Source organism: Chrysochloris asiatica, unplaced genomic scaffold (assembly GCF_000296735.1).
Source record: "Chrysochloris asiatica unplaced genomic scaffold, ChrAsi1.0 scaffold00128, whole genome shotgun sequence".
NCBI lineage: Eukaryota > Metazoa > Chordata > Mammalia > Afrosoricida > Chrysochloridae > Chrysochloris > Chrysochloris asiatica.
In genome coordinates this window covers 7,582,356-7,602,631 of record NW_006408646.1, presented here as the reverse complement: position 1 = coordinate 7,602,631, position 20,276 = coordinate 7,582,356, and the positions used below count along the sequence as shown (strand labels likewise).

Genomic DNA, 20,276 nt, shown 5'->3' with positions numbered 1-20,276 from the left:
CAACATGCAACGGGGCCCAAACATCAAGCAACCTTCTTCAGGGTAATTAAAGAAATGCCTAAAGATCTGCATTCATTTAAACTTTTTAAATTGCCTGAAATGAATTACATATGGGAGAGAGCTCTGACGAAAGTCCTCAGTTATTTTTTCAGCGCTCTTAGTTATAAAACCCGAGAACAAAAGCCTAATTTTCCTCTGGACTTTCTCAGGCGCCTCTTTGGGCAGCCCGCGGAGTCTGGCGGTGTGGGGTCCTTGGGGGCTCAGGCCGGGTACGTACGGAAGGAAGTGGTGCTGTCTGTCCGTGCGGCGCTCGTGGGCACCTCAACTTGGAACGATGGGAGGTCTGGAGAAGAAGAAGGTGAGCAGGAGAGACGTCAGGGAGGCTGGGAGGCAGAATTTGAGGACCATACCTTCCCCCACTCTCAGCCCCTCATGGGTAGAGAAGCGGCGCGGATCATCGTGGGGGAGTCCTATGTGAGGACAGCAGAGCTCGTCCGATGTTGAAATCCGGAAAGAACCCTGGAGTGGAGTTGTGAGAGAGCAAGTTTTCAGCAAAAGCAGGATTACTGTATTGTTGTTGTTAAGGGCCGTCGAGTCGATTCCGATCCATAGCGACACTGTATAGGGCTTCCGATGAGACGCTGGTGAGCTTGAACCGCCTACCTTGTAGTTCAAATGGCTTTGCAGTCTGACTCATTAACCCACAGCGCCACACCAGGAGTCCGGATTACTGTATGGGTGGTGGTGGTGTGCCGTGGAGTCGGTTCCGACGTAGCGACCCTGTACAGAGTTTCCGAGGCTGTAAATCTTTACGGGAGCAGAAAGCCTTATCGTTTTCCCACGGAACTACTGGTAGTTTCGAACTGCTGACCTTGCGGTTCACAGCCCGATTTGTAACCACTTCGCTACATAGTGGGTGGTAAATATTATATGAACAGCATCGTCTCTTAGACTTGTTATACTCGTAGGTATGGGCTTCTTGAGTCGGAGCCGACTCCATGCAACTAAAGAGAATAAGACGACTTACTATATTCTCTTTCCTATTGAATCAGACCCTTTTCTGGGCATTGGGGATATAGTCCCAGTCTTCCTGAGCTTTCTTTCTACAGGGGAAATGGACACAAAAGTAAACCAAATCAAATGATTACAGATGAGTCCTGTGAAGGGAACAAGGGATAAAGCTAGAGAACATACAAGAATATTCGTTGTTTTTGGAAGTCTCTGAGAGGCGATAAACATCGAAGTTGGAATCTGTATGAGCAGATCGAACCTCGGAAAGGTTCTAGGGTATTGGAGTGCTTAGGGATCTTGCCTGGCAGGGGTAAATTGTAAGTGCCAAGACCTGCACTGGGAAAGATTTGCTCTGTGCAAGAAACTGGAAGGACACCAGGATGGCTGGGCTCTCTCAGACCAAGGGAAGAGCATTGGCAGAGGTTAGAGTTACACAGTGCTGGAATTCTCTGAGGCCATGGTGAGCCATGTAAGCCGTGGTGAGGAGCCTTGGATTTGGTCCTAAGTGCAGTGGGAAGCAACTAAATGGGAGTGAAGATGCACCATCCTGAGACAATCTGTAACCCATCTGTGTAGCCTCAGGACTTAGCATGGGCCTGAGCTGTCTTAGGCAGTTAGTGGATAAATGTTGAGTTCTTCATGGACAAATTCCTTTGGAGACTATAGGTTTGTCTCTGGAGCTGGTTCTGACTTTAGAACCTCTTGCTGCCTTGGGCCTCTCCAGTGGGAATGCTATTGAGAAAGGACAAGCTTGGTCAGCGTTGCAGGGTGTATGGTACAAGATATCTCAGGAACACAGACATTAGAGTGGGAGGTAGCATTTTAGTACCACAGGCATCCAGATGGTGGCACAAAACTGCACTTTGGGGCAAGCAGACACCAAGCCTTTTGTCTTAATTGCCCTTGTAGCATCTAGCTTGATGATTTCACTGTAGTGAAGTTCCTGTGTTCGCCTGTTGAATGATGAGATGAGAAAAGGCAGAAGTTGTATGCTCTATAGCATGCATTCTAAAGCTGGGCAATACTACCCTCAAGGGAGCAGAAATTGGCTCTGGGGCATGGGATTTTAGATAGTGCAATGATTTAGGACCTTCCAAAGGCTCACATTGTTGTTAAGTGCCTCGAGTCAGTTCTGACTCATAGCAATCCTACATAGGGTTTCCAAGGAGCAGCTGATGGGTTTGGACTTGTGGTTCACAGTCCTATGCTGATCCCACATCACACATTGCATAATCAAATATGTAATAACTGTGATATTAAAATTGCATGAGTCTTTGAAGGTGAGGAATCGAGGAATAATAAGGTAGAGAAATAGTGGCTTAGTACTTAGGAGCTCAGACTGTGGAGCCAAGCTGGGTTGAATCCCAGCTTCAGCACTTAATAAACTGTGTGGTTTGGATAGGTTATCTAACCATGTGGAGCCTCTTTCATAAGGAGCCCTGCAGTGGTTAAGTGCTGGCCAAAAGGTTAGTGGTTCAGACCTACCAGCCACTCCATGTAAGAAAGATCTGATGATCTGCTCCTATGTAAAGATTGTTGTTATAGTGTGCCATCGAGTTGGTTCCTAGAGCAGCTGGTGGGTTTGAACTGCCAACCTTGTCATTAGCACGGTTTAGCAGCCCAGTGCTTATCCTACAACTTTGGAAACCCTTTCAGGCACTCTTCCTTTTACCCTGTTGGGTTGCTAATGACTTGGAATCCATTCAATAGCAGTGGGTTTGGTGTAGAGTTTTTGAATGTCTTTCCTTTCATGCAAAAAGGAGTAGTGAGTAGCCTGTAACAGACACCCACCTCACAGGTGTGTGAAGATCAAATGAAATAAATTCATGGAGCCAGCTCATGATAGCATCCCAAACTTAAGAGCTAGTACTACGTGCTAGGCACAGCCGTTGATACATTACTGCAACCTCACAATCCCCAACATCATGCTTTGTATATGTTTGTGTCCTCTACACTGACATTGGCAAGGATGATGCAGGATTACTTTCAGTTGAGTGGGCTTCCTCCCTATAGCATTCCCTGCCCCTGAAACACATTGAGCACTTCTCTGGACCAGTAGTTGCCTCTGGAACAAGGCATGCCCAGAGTTTGATGTAAGTCACTGAAATAATTGCTAATGATTTGTTTTTTTTCTTCCTAAGTATGAACGAGGCTCTGCCACCAACTACATCACTCGGAACAAAGCCCGAAAGAAGCTACAGCTGAGCTTGGCTGACTTCAGGTAAGGACACGAGGACGACAGAAAGGGATCTCCCGGTGTCTGGGCAAGGGTACACAGTGAAAACTCCTCCTCACTGCCCTGCACCACACCTGTCTATGAGCTGCTGAAACACACTGGGCATTCGGGCAGTCTCCTCTTTCTCACCCAGCCAGCTTTAGCGAGCTGTGCTTTCTTAGGTGTGATCAGTTAGGAAGCTGGAGGAGAACAGGGTGGTGCAGGCCTGAGATCATCAGAACCCATCCCCTCCTGCAGGAGAGTCCTCAGTCAAATGCAGCCTCTGCTGTGGCCTGCAGGCCCTGAAAGCTGGCCACCTCTCACTTCTGCAGTTGCGTTAGGCTGTATTCTCATCACCTGGCCCACTTTAGTTCTTTAAACCCACCCAGCACTTTTCCAGCCTTAAGGCATTTGTTGCCCTCCTTCAGATGTTCGTCCTGTCCCCATCCCACTTAATATCTTTTTTTTTTCACTTATGAAAACAAAATGGTCTCATGGTTCTGGTTGTTTAAAGTCCAAATCAGGATATCTGTCAGAGGGAGAGCCATTTCCAGGCCTCTCTCATCTTCCAGAGGCTTTGAGCCATCTTAGGCATTCCATGGCCAATCATCTGTCTCTGTCTCTGTCTCTTCTATCAGGCACCACTCACAGAGGATTCCACCACTTGTCTGTCAGTCTGCCATTCTGTAGTGGCTTTCGTGTTGCTGTGATTCTGGAAGTTATGCCATTGGTATTTTAAATACCAGCAGGGTCACTCCTGGTGGACAGGTTTCAGCTGAGTTTCCAGATTAAGACAGACTACTTGCAAATATTTAGTCACTGAAAACCTTATGAATAGGAGTGGAAGATTGTCAGTTAGCACTGGAATATTGAACATTAAAACATGATGTCGAACACCAGAATATTGTCAGATATAGTGCTGGAAGATAGCCCCTAGGTTAGAAGGCCCTCAAATAACAACTGGGGGAAGAGCTTCCTCCTGAAAGTAGAGTTGACTATGATAATATGAATGGAATAAAGCTTTTGGGACCTTCATTTGCTGGTAGGGCGCAACTTAAAATGAGGAGAAGCAGCTGTAAACATCCATTAATAATTGGAAAATGAATGTAGAAACTATGAATCTGGGAAAATTGGAAAGTGTCAAAAATGAAATGGAATGCATAAACATTGATATCCTAGGCATTAGTGAGCTGATATGTACTGATATTGGTCATTTTGAATCTGACAATCACATGGTTTACTATATGCCAAGAATGACAAATGGAAGAATAGCATTACATTTATTATCAAAAAGAACATTTCAAGCTCTATCTTGAACATCACATTGTCTGTGATAGGATAATATCCATACACCTAGAAGGAAGGCCAGTCTGAAATTGATCATCCATGCAATCAAGATGTATTTATAATTTCTGACGATTGGAATGCATAGGTTGGAAACAAAGAGGAAGGATTAGTTATTGGAAAATATGAACTTGGTGATAGAAACGATGCTGGAGATCACATGATAGAATTTTGCAAGACCAGTGACTTCTTCATTGCAAATACCTATTTTAAGCAACATAAAAGATGATTGCATACATGGACCTTACCAGATGTAATACACAGAAATCAAATTGAGTACATCTGTGGAAGGAGACGATGGAAAAGTTCCATATCATCAGCCAAAATGGCCAGGGGCAGACTGTGGAACAGATACCAATTGCTCATATGCAAGTTCTGGGTGAAGCTGAAGAAAATTCAAACAAGTCCGCAAGAGCCAAAATATGACCTTGAACATATCCCATCTGAATATAGAGATCATCTCAAGAATAGATTTGATGAATTTATTAGGCACTAATGACTGAAGACCAGAAGAGTTGTGGGATGACATCAAGATTTTCATACAAGAAGACAAGAAAGAAGGAAAAGACCAAAATGGATGTCAGAAGAGATGCTAAAACTAGCTCTCCAGCATAGAAATACTAAAGCAAGTGGAAGAAATGAGGCGGTAAAGAGTTGAGTAGAAAATTTCAAAGGGCAGCTTCAGAAGACAAAGTCAAATATTATAATGAAATGTACAAAGACCTTGAATGAGAAAACCAAAAGGGAAGAACACAATCAGCATTTCACAAGCTGAGGGAATTGAATTAAAAATTCAAGTGTCAACTTGCAATGTTGAAGGATTATGTGCAGGAAGCATCAAATGAAGATGGAGGGACACAGAGAGTCACTGTATAAAAAAAAAAAAAAGGTTGATGTTTAACCATTTCAAGAAGTAGCATATGATCAAGAGCCAGTGAACTGAAAGAAGAATTTCAAGGTACACTGAAGACACTGGCAAAGAGCAAGGCTCTGGGAATTGATGGAATACAAATTGAAGTCTTTCAACAGGTTTATGCAGCACTGGAGGCAGTCAAACAGTTGTAGCAATACACTGACAGAGAACTGACAGGTTCAAGCTGTATTCAGACGAGGACGTGGAATGAGGGATATCATTGCTGATGTCAAATGGATCTTGACTGAAAGCAGAGAAAGAGGTTTCCTTGTGCATCTGATTGTGTGGATCACAAAGAATGTGGCATCAAGCTTGGAGGAAGACTCGTTAACAACTTACTAAAATATTCAATATACAGGTGATACAACCTTGCTTGCAGAAAGAACTTAAAGTGCTGATGAAAATCAAAGGCCACAGTCTTCAACATAGGTTGCATCTAAATGTAAATAAAACAAAAATCCTCACCACTGCACCATAGCTGCAAGATAAATGGAGAAAAGATTGAAGCTGTTAAAGTGTTCAAGAGCAAAGATGTCAGTTTGAGGACTGTGGTGTACCTGAACCAAGCCATGGTATTTTCAGTAACCTCAAATGAATGTGAAAATTGAAATAAATAAAGAAGACTGTAGACAAATTGATGCATTTGAGTTTTGGTGTTGGAGGATAATATTGAAAGTACCGTGGATGGCCAAAAGAAAAAACAAATCTGTGTTGAAAGAAGTACAGCCAGAATGCTCTTTAGAAGCCAGGGTGGCAAGACTTTGTCTCTAATACTTTGAACATATCAGGAGGGAGATATGTTCCTGGAGAAGGACATAATCCTTGGTAAAAAGGAGGGTCAGTGAAAAGGAAGAAGAACCCCCAACAAGATGGATTGGCATAATGGCAGCAGCAGTGGGCTTAAGCATAGCAACGATTGTGAGATTGGTGCAGGACTGGACAGTGTTTTGTTGTGTTGTGCATAAGGTCTTTACCGACTAGACCACACCTAGCAACAATAGTCATAGAGGATTAGAACCTACTAGTATGATGTCATGTTAACTTACCTGACAACCTCTTCACAGACCCTATTTCCCACAAAGGTTGTATTCACAGGGACAGGGGTCTTTGGGAAACCCCATTCAATCCATAGTAAGGGACAAAGGAATAAATAAGTAGTCAGTATTCTTCCCTCTGCTTTTTCAGTGGTTGACTCCATACTGTTGTTAGGTGCTGTCAAGTTGGTTCTGAGTCTTATCGACTCTATGTACAGTAGAAGGAAGCACTGCTTAGTGTGTTGTGCCATCCTCACAATCATTCTGTGTTTGAATTCACTTTTGAAGCCACTGTGTCAAGCCATCTTGTTGAGGGTATTCCTCAATATCACTGACCCTCCACTTTACCAAGCATGGTGTCCTTCTTCAGGGACTGGTCCCTCCTGATAATATGGCCAGAGTAACCTGAGATGAAGTCTCACCATCCTTACTTCTAAGGAGCATTCTGGCTGTACTTCTTCCAAGACAGACAGGTTCCTCCTGAAAGTCTTTCTTGTTAGGTCATCTAAAATGTAACATTCTCAGCCAGGCTTCTCCTGACCCCTAGTAAAGGGGCCACTTGCCCACCAGCCCTTCTCTGTGTCCTGTATGTTTCCTTTCTCGTGCTGTGACCATCCACAATCTGCTTGGGTACTTGTCCTGCTTGCTTGGGAACTTACCCTAGAATGTGTGCCCTCTGAGAGCAGGGAGCACATGCTCCCTGTTCCTGTTGTTTAGGCCCTGCTATAACCAGTGACAAGGAGTTCTGGTAGCGTAGTGGTTACAAATCGGGCTGCTAACCTCAAGGTTGGCAGTTCGAAACTACCAGCTGTTCGTGGGAAAAAGATGAGACATTCTGCTCCTGTAAAGATTTGCAGCCTCAGAAACCCTGTGCAGGGTCACTATGAGTTGGAACCGGCTCCAACTTAACAACTTATGGTACTTAACAACTTATGTTAGGAGTCCTGGTGTGACACTGTAGATTAAAGCGTCAGACTACAAAGCCGTTTGAATTGCAAGGTTAGTGGTTCAAGTTCACCAGCTGCTCCTCGGAAACCCTATACAGGGTCTCTATGGGTCGGAATCGACTTGACAGCACTAAACAACAACATAACCAATGACAGCGATTTATTGACAGAGTGAAGTTTCCTGACAGTTTCTGTCTTCCAGGCGGCTGTGCATCCTGAAGGGCATTTATCCCCATGAACCTAAACACAAGAAGAAAGTTAACAAGGGCTCCACAGCAGCCCGGACCTTCTACCTTATCAAAGACATCAAATTCCTCCTCCACGAACCCATCGTCAACAAGTTCCGGGAATACAAGGTGAGGCCTTGGTTCTGGACTTGGGATGGGATGGGTCCCTGTTGAGCTTGTGGCCCACTAAGTCTGAGGTTACTGAACCTCTCTGAGTGAGCCTGTACATTCTTAAAGGGATTCATGAAGGTCAGCTGATAGATTATATGTGTGGAAATCACTTGCATTGTTGTTTGTTAAGGGCCACAGAGACTCATGGTGTGTAAGGTTTCCTAGGCTGTAAGTTGTTTGTTTGTTTTTTTTAATGAGTGAAAGTTTGTAGAGCAGATCATCAGTTTTACATTCAGCAAATGATATACTTTGCTTCATTACAGCCCCCTTCCTCCATGTACCAGCAGTTAACAGTAGTTACCTCTGTTCACTTTAACTCTTGCCTTCCTTGCTGCTGAGGCTGTAAATCTTTGCAGGAGTAGAAAGCCTCATTTTCCTCCAATGGAGTGCCTGCTGGGCTCACACCTTGTAGTTCCAAGGTCCTCAGTCCAGTGCTTATCCTACAGAGCCATTGTGCTCCCCAGATTAGGCCTTGGTAAATGATCATTGATGTACCTGTGTTGGCTTTCCCCTGGTTCTTTCTGGAAGGTTTTGTGACTGTGAAACCAAGATGGTACAATTTCAGAGGCTCCGTGTGCTCTCTGCATAGAATTGGCTCCTGTTTTGAATCTCTCTGACATAACTCCCAGGAGGCCTGGCATCTCTTTCCACAAATAGAATTCATTGGATGTTAAGACCCCACAGGGGAAAGCAGGAACCTATGTATATCATATGCAGATGACAGAAAGTGAACTGCTGCTGCTGAAGTCTTGGCCAGGGAGCCAATCCAGCCTTTCCTGGAGGGGAAGGGCGCCTCCTGGTGTTCTGCAAAGGCTGTCCAGCAACTGCTGCCATTTGCGCAGGCCAAGTCTGCTGGAAGTGTTGTATTACTGCTGGGCGTTGCAACCACATTAACTCACCAAGCAGAAAGTAGGTATTTTGTGGGAAGGGGCTGCCCCAATCTGCTAGTTTAGGAACCATCTGGCTCGCAGCTGGCCTCAGTTATACTTACCACAGCTTGTTCATGGCCCCTGACCCTACTCTGACTCACTGACAGGCCAGAAGGAGAGTGGGGTTGGTGTGCCTGCCTTTCTCTCATGAGAATGTGTAGATGCTCATCTCATGGACAGTCTGCTAGTGTGGGACCCTCCTGCTACTCCTTGGAGTTGGCACTTTTGTTAACCCTGGCCTGAGGGTGCTGGCAAGCTCCAATAGGCTTTGAGAGCTCTACCCATATATCACAAAACAGAGTTGTCCAGAAGCCCCATGCCCACGCCCACGCCCACGCCCTGGATATCAGTGTCTCTTCCTCTCTTCCAGGTTTTTTTTTCTTTTTATTGTGAATTGAGTGAAAGTTTACAGGACAGATCATCATCAGTTTTACGTTCAACAAATCATACACCTTGCTTCATTATAATGATTATAATCCCCTCCATGTACCATCAGTTAACAGTATGTCTCCGTTTTCATTTTAGCTCTTTTTTTTTTTTTAACACTAAGGATATATAATAATTTAAACAACCAAAGGTCACATTCTGCAAGTCTGCCTCCTGGCCACCAGCTCTCAGTCCCTCTCTTCCCATGAATCTAGAGTCCTCAGCTACTACCTCTCTCCATGTCCCCATCTCTGCCTCCATCTCTGGTGTCGCTGCTTCTCTGGATAAGGTCCGCATTCTGCTTGTGCTCTTCTCCCTAGATGGTCCTAGAGTCCTTTGTTTCCTTTGTTTCTGGACTGTAAGATTAACTACTCCCCCATTTTTGTTATAAAACTTGTACCTTTACAATTGTGACAGTCACAGTTAGTCATGATAACAATTACTCACTGTTGTATCATAAGAATCTTAGCCCCATCTCTTTTTACTAGACCCATCTAGACAAAATGAAAACTATTCAGTGGGAACTCCATCTTCCTTCACACACTTTTAAACTAAACTCCCTCTTGAAACCTTGTAAGCCAGTCACTTCATGCCTTTATCGCCCCTCATTTTAAGTAGCCAGTGTCGTAAGTTGCCCATCCCTATCTACCCTGTGTACGGAGGGGATAGCATTGATACTTGATGTGAAGACTCCTTCCCTCTCTTGTTGATATTTAGAACTACTACCTCCATGAGTATAGATCAAGTTCATCAAAGTATAATAATTTACCCACATTTCCTTTATCAAAAATTACTATTTTTTTTTTATCCCTTTAGTCAAGTTCTGATTATCAAGTCATCAAGGCTAGGTCCAGTGGGTACTTTTTGCAAGTTTGGGTATTCCTGTGCATCTCCCATCACTTCATATCAGCTGGACACTTCACTCAGCTCTAGGTCTCCTTGGCTATGTCCTTGTCCATTGGCTCAAGTGTCCCCAGGTCTCACCTCACTTTGGATCAACCAGCCCTTCCTCTTTTCTCTCTTCTCCAGGTCAACGGGAGTCCATGGAAAGTGGTCGAACTCAGCCCATTTCTTCATTGCTGCCTTTCCCCCTCTTCCACTCACCAGTAGACAAACATGGTCGTCAGCAAGCTTACATGCTTGCTCATGTGTTCCTTTTGAATTTCAGTCTTAGAGGGGGGTTTGTCCTGGGGGAACTTGATTTCTTGCCTTGATGGCTTCCCAGCGAACAACTTGCTTATGATTGTAGTAGCCAGCCATTTTTGTTTTGGGTTTTTTCTGATGATCTTTCTTTGAAGATGTATCTTCTGTCGCTCTAGCTATTCCAGGCTGGTCTGTTTGTCCTTTCTAGTGGGAATGGCCCACTTCAGAAGGTTCTGGATGAGGCTCAGGATTCCACGTAAGGTCCTATACTCTGCAAATGCTCCGCAAGAGGCCTATTTCACTGGGCAAGTTCTAGAACCCCTTTTAGGTATTCCAATCAGTTATAGGCTGAAGACGGGCTTGCAAGCTTTCTGTAATCATGTTTCCCAACATTTCCTTTCTGTCCCACTCAAGTTTGTATTTTACAATAGTAGGCAAGGGAAACCAATATTCACAAGACCATCAAGCATCTTAGTATTATTTCCCCTCTTCAAACTATGCCTCAATCTCTTCCAGGTATTTGTCCGGAAGCTCCGGAAGGCCTATGGGAAGAGTGAATGGAACACTGTGGAACGTCTGAAGGACAATAAACCCAATTATAAGCTTGACCACATCATTAAGGAGCGGTAAGTGGGGTGCCATCAGAACACTGCTTTTTGTCCGTTCGCTGCTGACCTCTGTCTTAGATCCTAGGGGGGAAACCAACACCCTGTCCAAGGAGCTGGGACCCTTTTGGAGGAGGCATACCGATAAAACACTGACAAATCACTGTAATGATTGCAAGACACAATGAGTGCTATGAATGGAAACTGCATGAAGGGGTCTGGGCGTAGCTTAGTTAACAAACTTGTCAGAGGAGGTTTTTCTGAGGGGAGATGTTTGAGCCAAGCACAGGAAACAGCAAGTGTAAAGGCCTGCAGTGGGTGCCTGACACACCTGAGAAAGTTGTCAGGGGACACTGCTCTGGTCCTTAACCCTTTCCTGCCCAGCTATTTCAGGAGTGCCCTTCTCATTCATTAGCTAAATCAGTCGTTTTCAACCAGGAGCAGTTTTGCCTCCAAGGGTATGTTTGTCAATGTCTAGAGACATTTTGGGTTGTCACAATTGGCATGTGGATGATGCTGGCCATCAATGGGGAGAGGCCAGGGATAGCCTTCATTACAAAGAACTGCCTCACCCAAAATGTCAGTCATGCAGAAGCTTGACCCTAGATGGGCTAGATGAATGTCTGTCATCTCTTGTGGCTGATGGCCCAGAACCATTTGGCTCTAGGATAGATGGATCAAGCCACCCTCCTGGACATCTCAGCTCTGGGGGAGCCCTCATCTCTTAAATAAATAGTGGTGGTCCCTGTCCTGCCAGGTGGTGGGACGCTTGTGGTTTCTGTGCCACCTGCTTTTTAGCCTGAGCTTACGGAAAAACAGCTAAGAACTGGCCCAGAGGGGACTGTGCCCTTCAAAGGGCTGAGTTGGGTTTGCCTGCCTGTGAGGTGGAGAGTTGGGAAACGGTGAGGCCTCAGGAGAGTGGGGTGTGATGTAGCTCCCAGATTTGTGCCAGAAAGCCAGACCATCCTCATCCGGCTGTCTGGAGAGGTCCTGGAAAGTCCATCTCTTGGGTTTACCCTGTCTGACATGTTGGAGGTCCATGGCGACCTCTGGACCCCTGGCTTCCAATGAGTCCTGGTAAAGCAGCAGAGTCCTGTGCTGAAAACCTGGTTTCCGGGAAGGAATTTGTTGGGAGAGGGAGACTTGGAGCCGTGTGTATGTCCTTGCATCAATCACGTCAGGGGGAGTCCCAAGAGCCCAGCTTTCAACCAGAAATCTAGTCTCATAGTTGTCTTCCCAAAAGAGACACTGAGCAAGGGTGGGTGGCACAGTGACCTGTTCTGGGGCACAGGCTGGGACACTGACTGGTCTCATGGCCTCCCTACGGCTTACTGAGCAGCACAGCAGCAGTAGAGCTGCCTGGTTGGCTGGCTCTCGGCTTCCTCAGTTCCCACAGGATTCCTGGAAGCATAGTCTAGCTCTGACTCTTCCTGGCCCAAGACCCAAATGCAACATTTCTCCCACTTATTCTACTTGAAGGAGCCCTTGTGATGCCATGGGTTAAGCATTGGGCTGCTCACAGCAAAGTCAGCAGTTCAAATCCACCAGCCATTCCAAGGGAGAAAGATGAAGCTGTCTGCTCCTGTAAAGATTTACAGTCTCAGAAATGCGATGGGGCAGTTCTGCAGGGTGGCTATGAGTCGGAATGACTCGATACCAGTGAGTTTGGTGTTTGGTGTGGTTCTACCTGTTTCAAAGACTAGACATAACTTGGGTGTTCAGAGATGGGACCTGTGGGAAGAAGGGCCCCACTTCCATTTGCCTCTACTGGGGCAGTGTCTCTTTTTTCCATCTTGAGCATTTGGATAGAGTTCCTCTGAAGTGAAGGTTCCAGCTTAAAACCAAGCAGAGAACCTCTGACTATCTCCCCTCTTCCAGCACAGAGCCCAGTGAGGGCATGATGCTGGGGCTTAGAGGACAGTAGAGTCTGAGACCCTGTTGAAGTTTGTCTGCTGCTCGGAGCTCGGTGGCACCGCCTTTTGGTGGCTCCTTCCAGTGCTGTCCCCAGCTCCGCCAGCCTGGATTTGGAACAGTGACCTATGGAGTAGCTAATGGAGCCCGTGAGCACTGTCCCTCTGTGCAGGTACCCCACCTTCATCGATGCCCTACGGGACCTGGATGACGCCCTCTCCATGTGCTTCCTCTTCTCCACCTTCCCCCGCACTGGCAAGTGCCATGTGCAGACCATCCAGCTGTGTCGCCGGCTCAGTGTGGAGTTCCTGCACTATGTCATTGCCGCACGCGCCCTGCGCAAGGTCTTCCTGTCCATCAAAGGCATTTACTACCAGGCCGAGGTGCTGGGCCAGCCCATCGTGTGGATCACGCCATACGCTTTCTCCCATGATGTGAGTGTGCATGCGGGGAGGACTGTCTCCTGGACAAGATCTGGGCGGTGTGGGATGAGTTCAGAGTGTGCTGTTAGTGTCTGGTGTAGTTGAATGTGAGCACCACTCATTGACTGACGACTTAGTCAGTGTGCTTCCACCTTCTAAAGAGCAGCCCTACGAACACTTGGCTGCTAACCTTATGGGTGGTTTCTCCAGTAGGAGAATGACCTGGGCATCTGCTTCATCTTTCTGTAAAGATGTCAGCCTAGAACACCCTCAGGCAGTTCTGTCCTGTCACAGGGGTCAGTGGAGTAGAAATTGGCTCGACAACACCAAAAAGCAGCAGCTGTCTTCTGAAGCTTGTCTCGAGGACTTAAGAGACGTTCTCTGTCTGCACGGTGTGCATGGGGACACGCTGGTCCCTTGAGCATTGCTGGTCAGGCAAGACAGGAAGCTATAGCTGGAGAGAGAGCACCTAGGCAAGTGGAAGTAAGTCCCGTTCTTGCCTCCCTGACCTGTAACTGGGTTCGCTGCCTGGTTGCTGCTCATCCCACTGGGCTGCATTTGGCCCCACTTCCTGCGTGTCTGGTGGGTGAGAACCGGTACTTTTAGTGGAGAGAGGTGCTACGGGCCTGGCTGACAGTGTGTTTGCTGACCAAGTTACTGGAAGCTCTACAGTGAGACATGGCCTTCCCATGGCTGGTGGGAGTATGAGGGCCAGGCCCCACTCTGTCAGCGCTGTGACTGCGTGGGTGTCTGGTGGGAGGCTGTGGTCTGTCTGTAGGTGACGGGGGTGTGCCACCTGGGCAATCCATGTGGGTATCCATGGCTCTTCTCCCCTCTCCTCTTCCATCCATCTATCCTCTCTAGCCCCCCTTTTTCCTTCTCTGGATGCCCCACCCCCATGCTGTCAGACTCTTCTTTGTGTGTGAGTAGGGTTCTGGGGTGGCAGGCCTCCACACAGCTGGCCCTAGGAGGAAGGGAGGGCAGTCCATGGCCAGCTCACCCATTTGGAGTATAGGGGATAGGAACTGGGGAGCGGCAGAGGCCCTGCTGTGAGCCCCACGCCCTCTGGGAGACTGGGGTCTCTTGGGAACCCAGGTGGGTAGTGGGTGGGCACCCTGCTCAGCTCTGTGCTGAGGGAAATAGGACTGGTACCCATGCCCAGGCAGGTCCTGGAGGGCAAATGATGGTGGAAGTTGAGGAATGAGGCACCTCGTGGCCCGCAGGTGGAGAAGCGGTTCCTAGTCATGGTGCGAACAGCATGGAAGGGCTGTTGTGGTCGTTAAGGATCTTTGCTGATGCTCAGCTCATCTGCCCGTCCAGTGCCAGCAGGGCCGGGCCGGCCTCCATGGCAGCACTGTTGTAGGCTGCTGGAGGCACCTCTGCTGGCCTCGGGCTGTGCCTTGGTCTCTGGCCTGGGCCCGGGTGGGTCATGAGTTCCAGATGAGGCCTGCATACCTCCTAGGGGGCCTCACCTCAGCCATCTGGGCCCGGCCCTGGCTATCCCAGCTGCTGCAGAGAATGGGGGAGATTGGAGAGAGCCTAGGCAGTGTAAGGTTGGTCAGCAGCATCTCTGAGGACTGACAATCTCAGCCAAGACAAGAAGGATGAGGGCAGGGTCAGTCAGTCATGAGAAGAGCAAATCCGAGGGCTTCCCACTTATTACTTATAGCTCCCCTTCATGTCTTGGGCTCTGGTGCTTGCCTCCAGATGCCCCTAATCCTTAGGACCCCTGTCTACAGCCTCACTTGCTCCCGAATGCCCTGGGTAAGGATGTGCCACTCTGCCCCTCTTGAGAACCACTCTTGAAGAACCCATGGTCCTTTGGTCTTCCTGACTTCGACCCCATGTAGTTTGTCAGTGTCTGCTTTGCCCCACATCTGCACCCACTCTGCTGATGTACCTCTTGTGCCCCCAGCATCCGACAGATGTGGACTACAGGGTCATGGCCACCTTCACTGAGTTCTACACCACCCTGCTGGGCTTCGTCAATTTCCGCCTCTACCAGTCCCTCAACCTCCATTACCCGCCCAAGGTAGGGAACCAGACCTTCTCCCCAGGAGCCAGGGGCTTGATGATGAGGGGATTCCCTCTTCACGATGAGGTGACGGATTATGAGTGTCCTCCTTCCCTGTTTCCAGCTCGAGGGACAGCCCCACACCGAGCTGAAGGCCCCTGAGGGTGCCTACGCGCTGGACTCTGAGAGCTCAATGGAGGTAAGAACGGCATCAGGAGCATCAGCCTGCATTTCTCTGACATGATCCCTGTCCCCACCTGTCTGGGACCTGGCCTGGGATTGGGTGGCAGAGGGGCCCAAACCCCACTGATGGTCTAATACTGTCAACTGTGCCTCCCCCACCTGCAAGTAGCCCTCTCCTTTCCCGTAGAAACTGGCCGCCCTCAGTGCCAGTCTGGCCCGTGCAGTGGTGCCTGCCGCCGAGGAGGAAGCCGAGATGGATGAGTTTCCTGCCGAGGGGGTGAGAACTGGGCTGGGAAGGGCTGTCCTCTGTGGTCCACTGGGTCTAGGAGGAAGCCAGGGCTGGGACCTCCCATCTCAGCCCTCCAGTGGATACAAGCCCCTGGCTTCTCTTGTCAGGAGGTGGCAGCCCAGGAGGAGGAGCGCAGGAAGGAACTGGAGGCTCAGGAGAAGCACAGGAAGCTCTTTGAGGGCCTGAAGTTCTTCCTGAACCGCGAGGTGCCCCGTGAGGCCCTGGCCTTCGTCATCAGGTGGGGAGGCTGTGGGTGCCCCTGTGCCATGGACAGGCAGCCTTGGATGCTCATTGGTGCAGTCAGATGGCCCAGTTAGTACTTCATGGATCTGTTGTGAAGATTCAGCAAAATGGTACAGATAGTGTCTGGGATGTGTTTGGCATAGTGGGCAGGAGAGGCCAAGGGCAGAAGGGGTCAGCTGAGTTGGGGCTGGAGCGTCAGTGCAGATAGAAGGAACATGTCCTAGAAGGGTGAGTCTGTCAGCTGGTAGCCAGTGGTGCCAGGGAGGCAGACCCATAGCAGGCAGCTCATGCCAGGCACCAATGGGTGCTCCCTCGGCCTATAGGAGTTTTGGGGGAGATGTGTCCTGGGACAAGTCTCTGTGCATTGGAGCGACCTACGACCTCATGGACTCCTGCATCACCCACCAGATCGTAGACAGGCCTGGGCAGCAGACCCCCATCATCGGCAGGTAGGCCCCCAATGCCCTCCCCTCAGCTACCTGTCTGGGTTTCACTGCGGGTTCAGCGAGCCCCCAGCCAGATTGCCCCATGACTTGTCTTAACCCGCCACTTCACGCCAGGTACTATGTGCAGCCCCAATGGTTGTTTGACTCTGTGAATGCCCGGCTCCTCCTCCCCGTGGAGGATTACTTCCCCGGTGTGCCGCTGCCCCCTCACCTCTCGCCATTTGTGTCTGAGAAGGAGGGCGATTACATCCCACCTGAGAAGCTGAAGCTGCTGGCCCTCCAGCGGGGAGAGCACCCAGGTGAGTGGGAGGATTCGGTTGGCAGCTGGGGCACAGGCTCCTGTGAGCTAGCCTTGGCCCCAGGGCCCTGAAGACATGAGCTTTTCACCCCTTCACAGTAAAACTTAAGAAAAACAAACATTTGTGTCCTACAACATTCACTGTTGACGTTCAAAGAAATTGAGCGAAAAAATGGTCTGGAATTGTCATCATTGTTTTTTACACAGGGGGTGGTAGAGCTTGGGGTTTTCTCTGAAGGGGCTGGGGGGCGCGGGGGGGCACAAGATGGGGTCACAGTAAGATGGCCCTGAACTGCCTTTGGAATGTCCCTGTGGCTAATGGTAGGAGCCAAAAGGGGTTCCTGAGTAGTTCTTCCAAGACTTGGAGAACTCATCATTGTTCTGTTGACAGAAAACCTGAACAATTCAGAAGAGGAGGAAGAAAATGAGAGTGATGAGGAAGAAGAAAACGAGCAGGAGGAAGATGTGGAAGCTGGTTCGGAAAAGGAGGAGGAGGCCCACCTGGCGGCTCTGGAGGAGCAAAGGATGGAGGGGAAGGTACAAGGGGCACTGGGTGAGTTAGTCCTGGAGGCTGTGGAGTGTGTGTGGGGGTGGGTGCCCTGTACCCACAGCACCTGTCCTGTGTCCCCAGAAGCCCAGAGTGATGGCTGGTATGGTTAAGCTGGAGGACAAGCAGCGACTGGCCCAGGAAGAGGAGAGCGAAGCCAAGCGGTTGGCCATCATGATGATGAAGAAGAGGGAGAAGTATCTCTACCGCAAGATCATGTTTGGCAAGAGGCGCAAAGTCCGAGAGGTAGGTCTCTGCCACCCTGAGACACTGCAGTGGCTGCCAGCACAACTGCCCAGATCAACCTGGGGGCCACTTAGCTCTTCTCTGAGGCTGCCAGCTAGCTTGGCCCTTCCTCCTGGCTTTGGTCCTCTTCCTGTTCCAGCTGTTCCTGAGTCTGCCAGATTCTGCGGGACAAAATCCAAACCTGCTTTCACAAAGGCCCACTTCACAGAAGTTGCAGCAAGTGGGAGGGGCTGGGGAAGGCTTTGTTAAGCTGCTCTCTTTTGTGTTTTCTTATTCACAAAGCCATATATATTCAGTGCTTTGTTGTTTAAGTCATGTACCCCAACCCTATAGTGAATGGGTCCTGTCTTCCCCTTGGGGCTACCGTCACAGCCCCTGTGTTTTTGTACCTGCAATAACTCAGTTTTAGCTGTGTCTTAACTGTGGACAGGTTGTTTTGCTGGGTTTGTTTTTTCATTTAAGTGTATGGGCTTCCTCCCCATAGCCACACACTGATCGGGTTAGACTGCTTTCTACTTCAGATCTCATTCTTAGAAGGTATCCTTGAGAATGTTCATGTAGGCTGCTGGGTTAAAAGCCTGTGCAATTCCTAGTACAGGTAGTCTTCAGATTACCAACAGGTTCCAATCCTGAGTCTTTTTAAGTCAAATTCACTTATAAGTCACAGAAGCTTTGTTAGTGGGCTGGTAACTGCAAGGTCAGCAATTTGAAACTACCAGCTGTTTCATGGGAAAAAGATGAAGCTTTCTGTTCCCATAAAGATTTACAGTCTTGGAAACCCTGTACAGGGTCCCAGTGAGTCATAAGCGACTCCACAGCAGCACTTCACCACCACTACCATATATAAATCAGAATGGTTAGGTAGGGTTTGTACCTATCATCAGTTAGTCAAATGTTTGTGTTAGTATAGAGTGTACCTTTCTGTGTATACAAAAGAAACACTTCCAGTTCCACTTAAACATTTTTTTAAAAAATAGATCTACACACTAAACCATCATTCATGCAGTAATACAGTAAAAATAATAAGGTTTAGATGTGTATCACAAAGTAAGCCCCCATTTGTTATTATGAACCACTGTATGTACTTTGATTTTTTAATAGGCTTTGTGGGGACCTGCTAAGTACAAGTCTTGCAAAAGGAAACATTCGTGATGGGGAACTGCCAAATGGTACTGGGGCAAAGACTGTCCCAGCTGCACAGGATGAGGGGGGATACTGGGCCCATAAAGTAACAGGCACCCTGATGTTGTTCACTGACGTTTTCTTCCCATGGTGATTTGCCTTTTAGTTGACCACATACACACACACCCCACAGCTTGATCCTTCTCCCCACTTTCTCCTTACAGGCCAACAAACTGGCAGCAAAGCGGAAAGCCCACGATGAAGCTGTGAAGTGTGAGAAAAAGGCCAAGAAGGCCAGGCCACTGTGAGTGCTGGTGGCCCCAAGGCTTCTGACAGCTGAACATGGTGAAGATGGGCCAGAAGGCATAGACAGGCGACTTCTGTTTTCCCTGTGCCCCTCAGCCAGCTGGAGTTCCTCTGGTGCTCTCTGAGCTGAGCCCCTATCAGCTGGGGCTCCCTGCTAGAGGCTGGCCAAACCTGATTTGGTATTTACTCCCCAGGAGGCAGTGACTTGAGGAGTGAGGGCCTGCTGTTCATTCACTGGCTTGCCCTAGCCCTCTCCTCATGGTTGGACCCATGATTCCCAGAGTACTGTGATGGGTGGGGATAGGGGGAGCATTTATTAAATGACTAGTTTTGCAGTCAATTGGCTTCTGTGTTCATGAGCTTTTCTGGGGCTGGGAAAGTGAAGGAGCACCCTGGGTCTTTGTCCAGAGGGTCCAGCCACTGCTTGGAGTTCTGAGCTTCCAGGCACCCCTCCAGAGCTCTGGGCTTGGACTCCTTCCTTTGTCACTCTGACCTTGGCTCACTTCCAGCCCCAGCACTTGTTTCCTCATCTGTAGAATATGGGGAGCCATTCTGGAGCTTCCCTCACAGGGAGTTCGGAGGTGACATATGATAGGCTCACAGCTGCTACATGCCTAGTAAGTGCTGGGTACATACCAACTGTGATTGGCATCACAGTTTCTGCTGACCCAGGAGGTAAAAGATAATTCTGGAAGGATCTCAAGCTCTGATTTGTAAATCCTGAATTTTGTTGAGTGAGCTTAGTCTGCAGCCTGACTTAGGAGCTTGCCTGGCCTTGCTGCTTTCTGCCACCATGCCATAGCCAGGGCTAGTCCGCAGGCCTGGTCAGGCAGAGAGCTTCTGAACCCCAAGTGCCACTGGGCATCCAAGTACCCTTCAGAGTAGGTTTGGAACTAATTCCCACCTTCCCTGAATCAAACACTCTGTCCTCACTCCAGTAGTGGAATCGTGTTTTTTGTTTTTGTTGTTGTTTTTCAGCAGAGAGGTTGGGTAGGCTGTGACCCAGAGAGCAGAGAACCCTGGGTCCCCTAGCTCTGTCTGGGCTTGGCTGTGATTGTGGGCAGTGGGGTAGGTCCATGTTGACTTCCTGAGGGCTCGGGAGGTGGAGTGTTTCCAGGGCCTGGAACAGGATGGGGACCTCAGGAGCCAGAGCCTGCTGCCCTATGGGACAAACGGGCATCCCAGGTCTGGGGCAGGAACAAAGGGCAAGGCCTGAGGGTAGGCCCATCAGATATGGAAAAATCCCTGGCAACTCTGCTGATGTGGAATTTTTCCCATTCCAGA

General features: G+C 48.6%; 1 protein-coding gene across 1 annotated transcript; it reads left to right on the top strand.

The window, feature by feature from the left end:
- Positions 1–334: 334 nt before the first annotated feature.
- On the top strand, positions 335–18,994 carry PES1 (pescadillo ribosomal biogenesis factor 1). Its single transcript, XM_006869250.1, has 14 exons — positions 335–358; positions 3,153–3,232; positions 7,667–7,820; positions 10,877–10,986; positions 13,049–13,310; positions 15,214–15,330; positions 15,437–15,511; positions 15,683–15,772; positions 15,892–16,022; positions 16,351–16,476; positions 16,588–16,772; positions 17,163–17,351; positions 17,383–17,564; positions 18,911–18,994. The coding sequence occupies exons 1-14, from the start codon at positions 335–337 to the stop codon at positions 18,992–18,994; spliced, it is 1,809 nt and encodes a 602-aa protein (XP_006869312.1).
- The last annotated feature ends 1,282 nt before the right edge of the window (positions 18,995–20,276 follow it).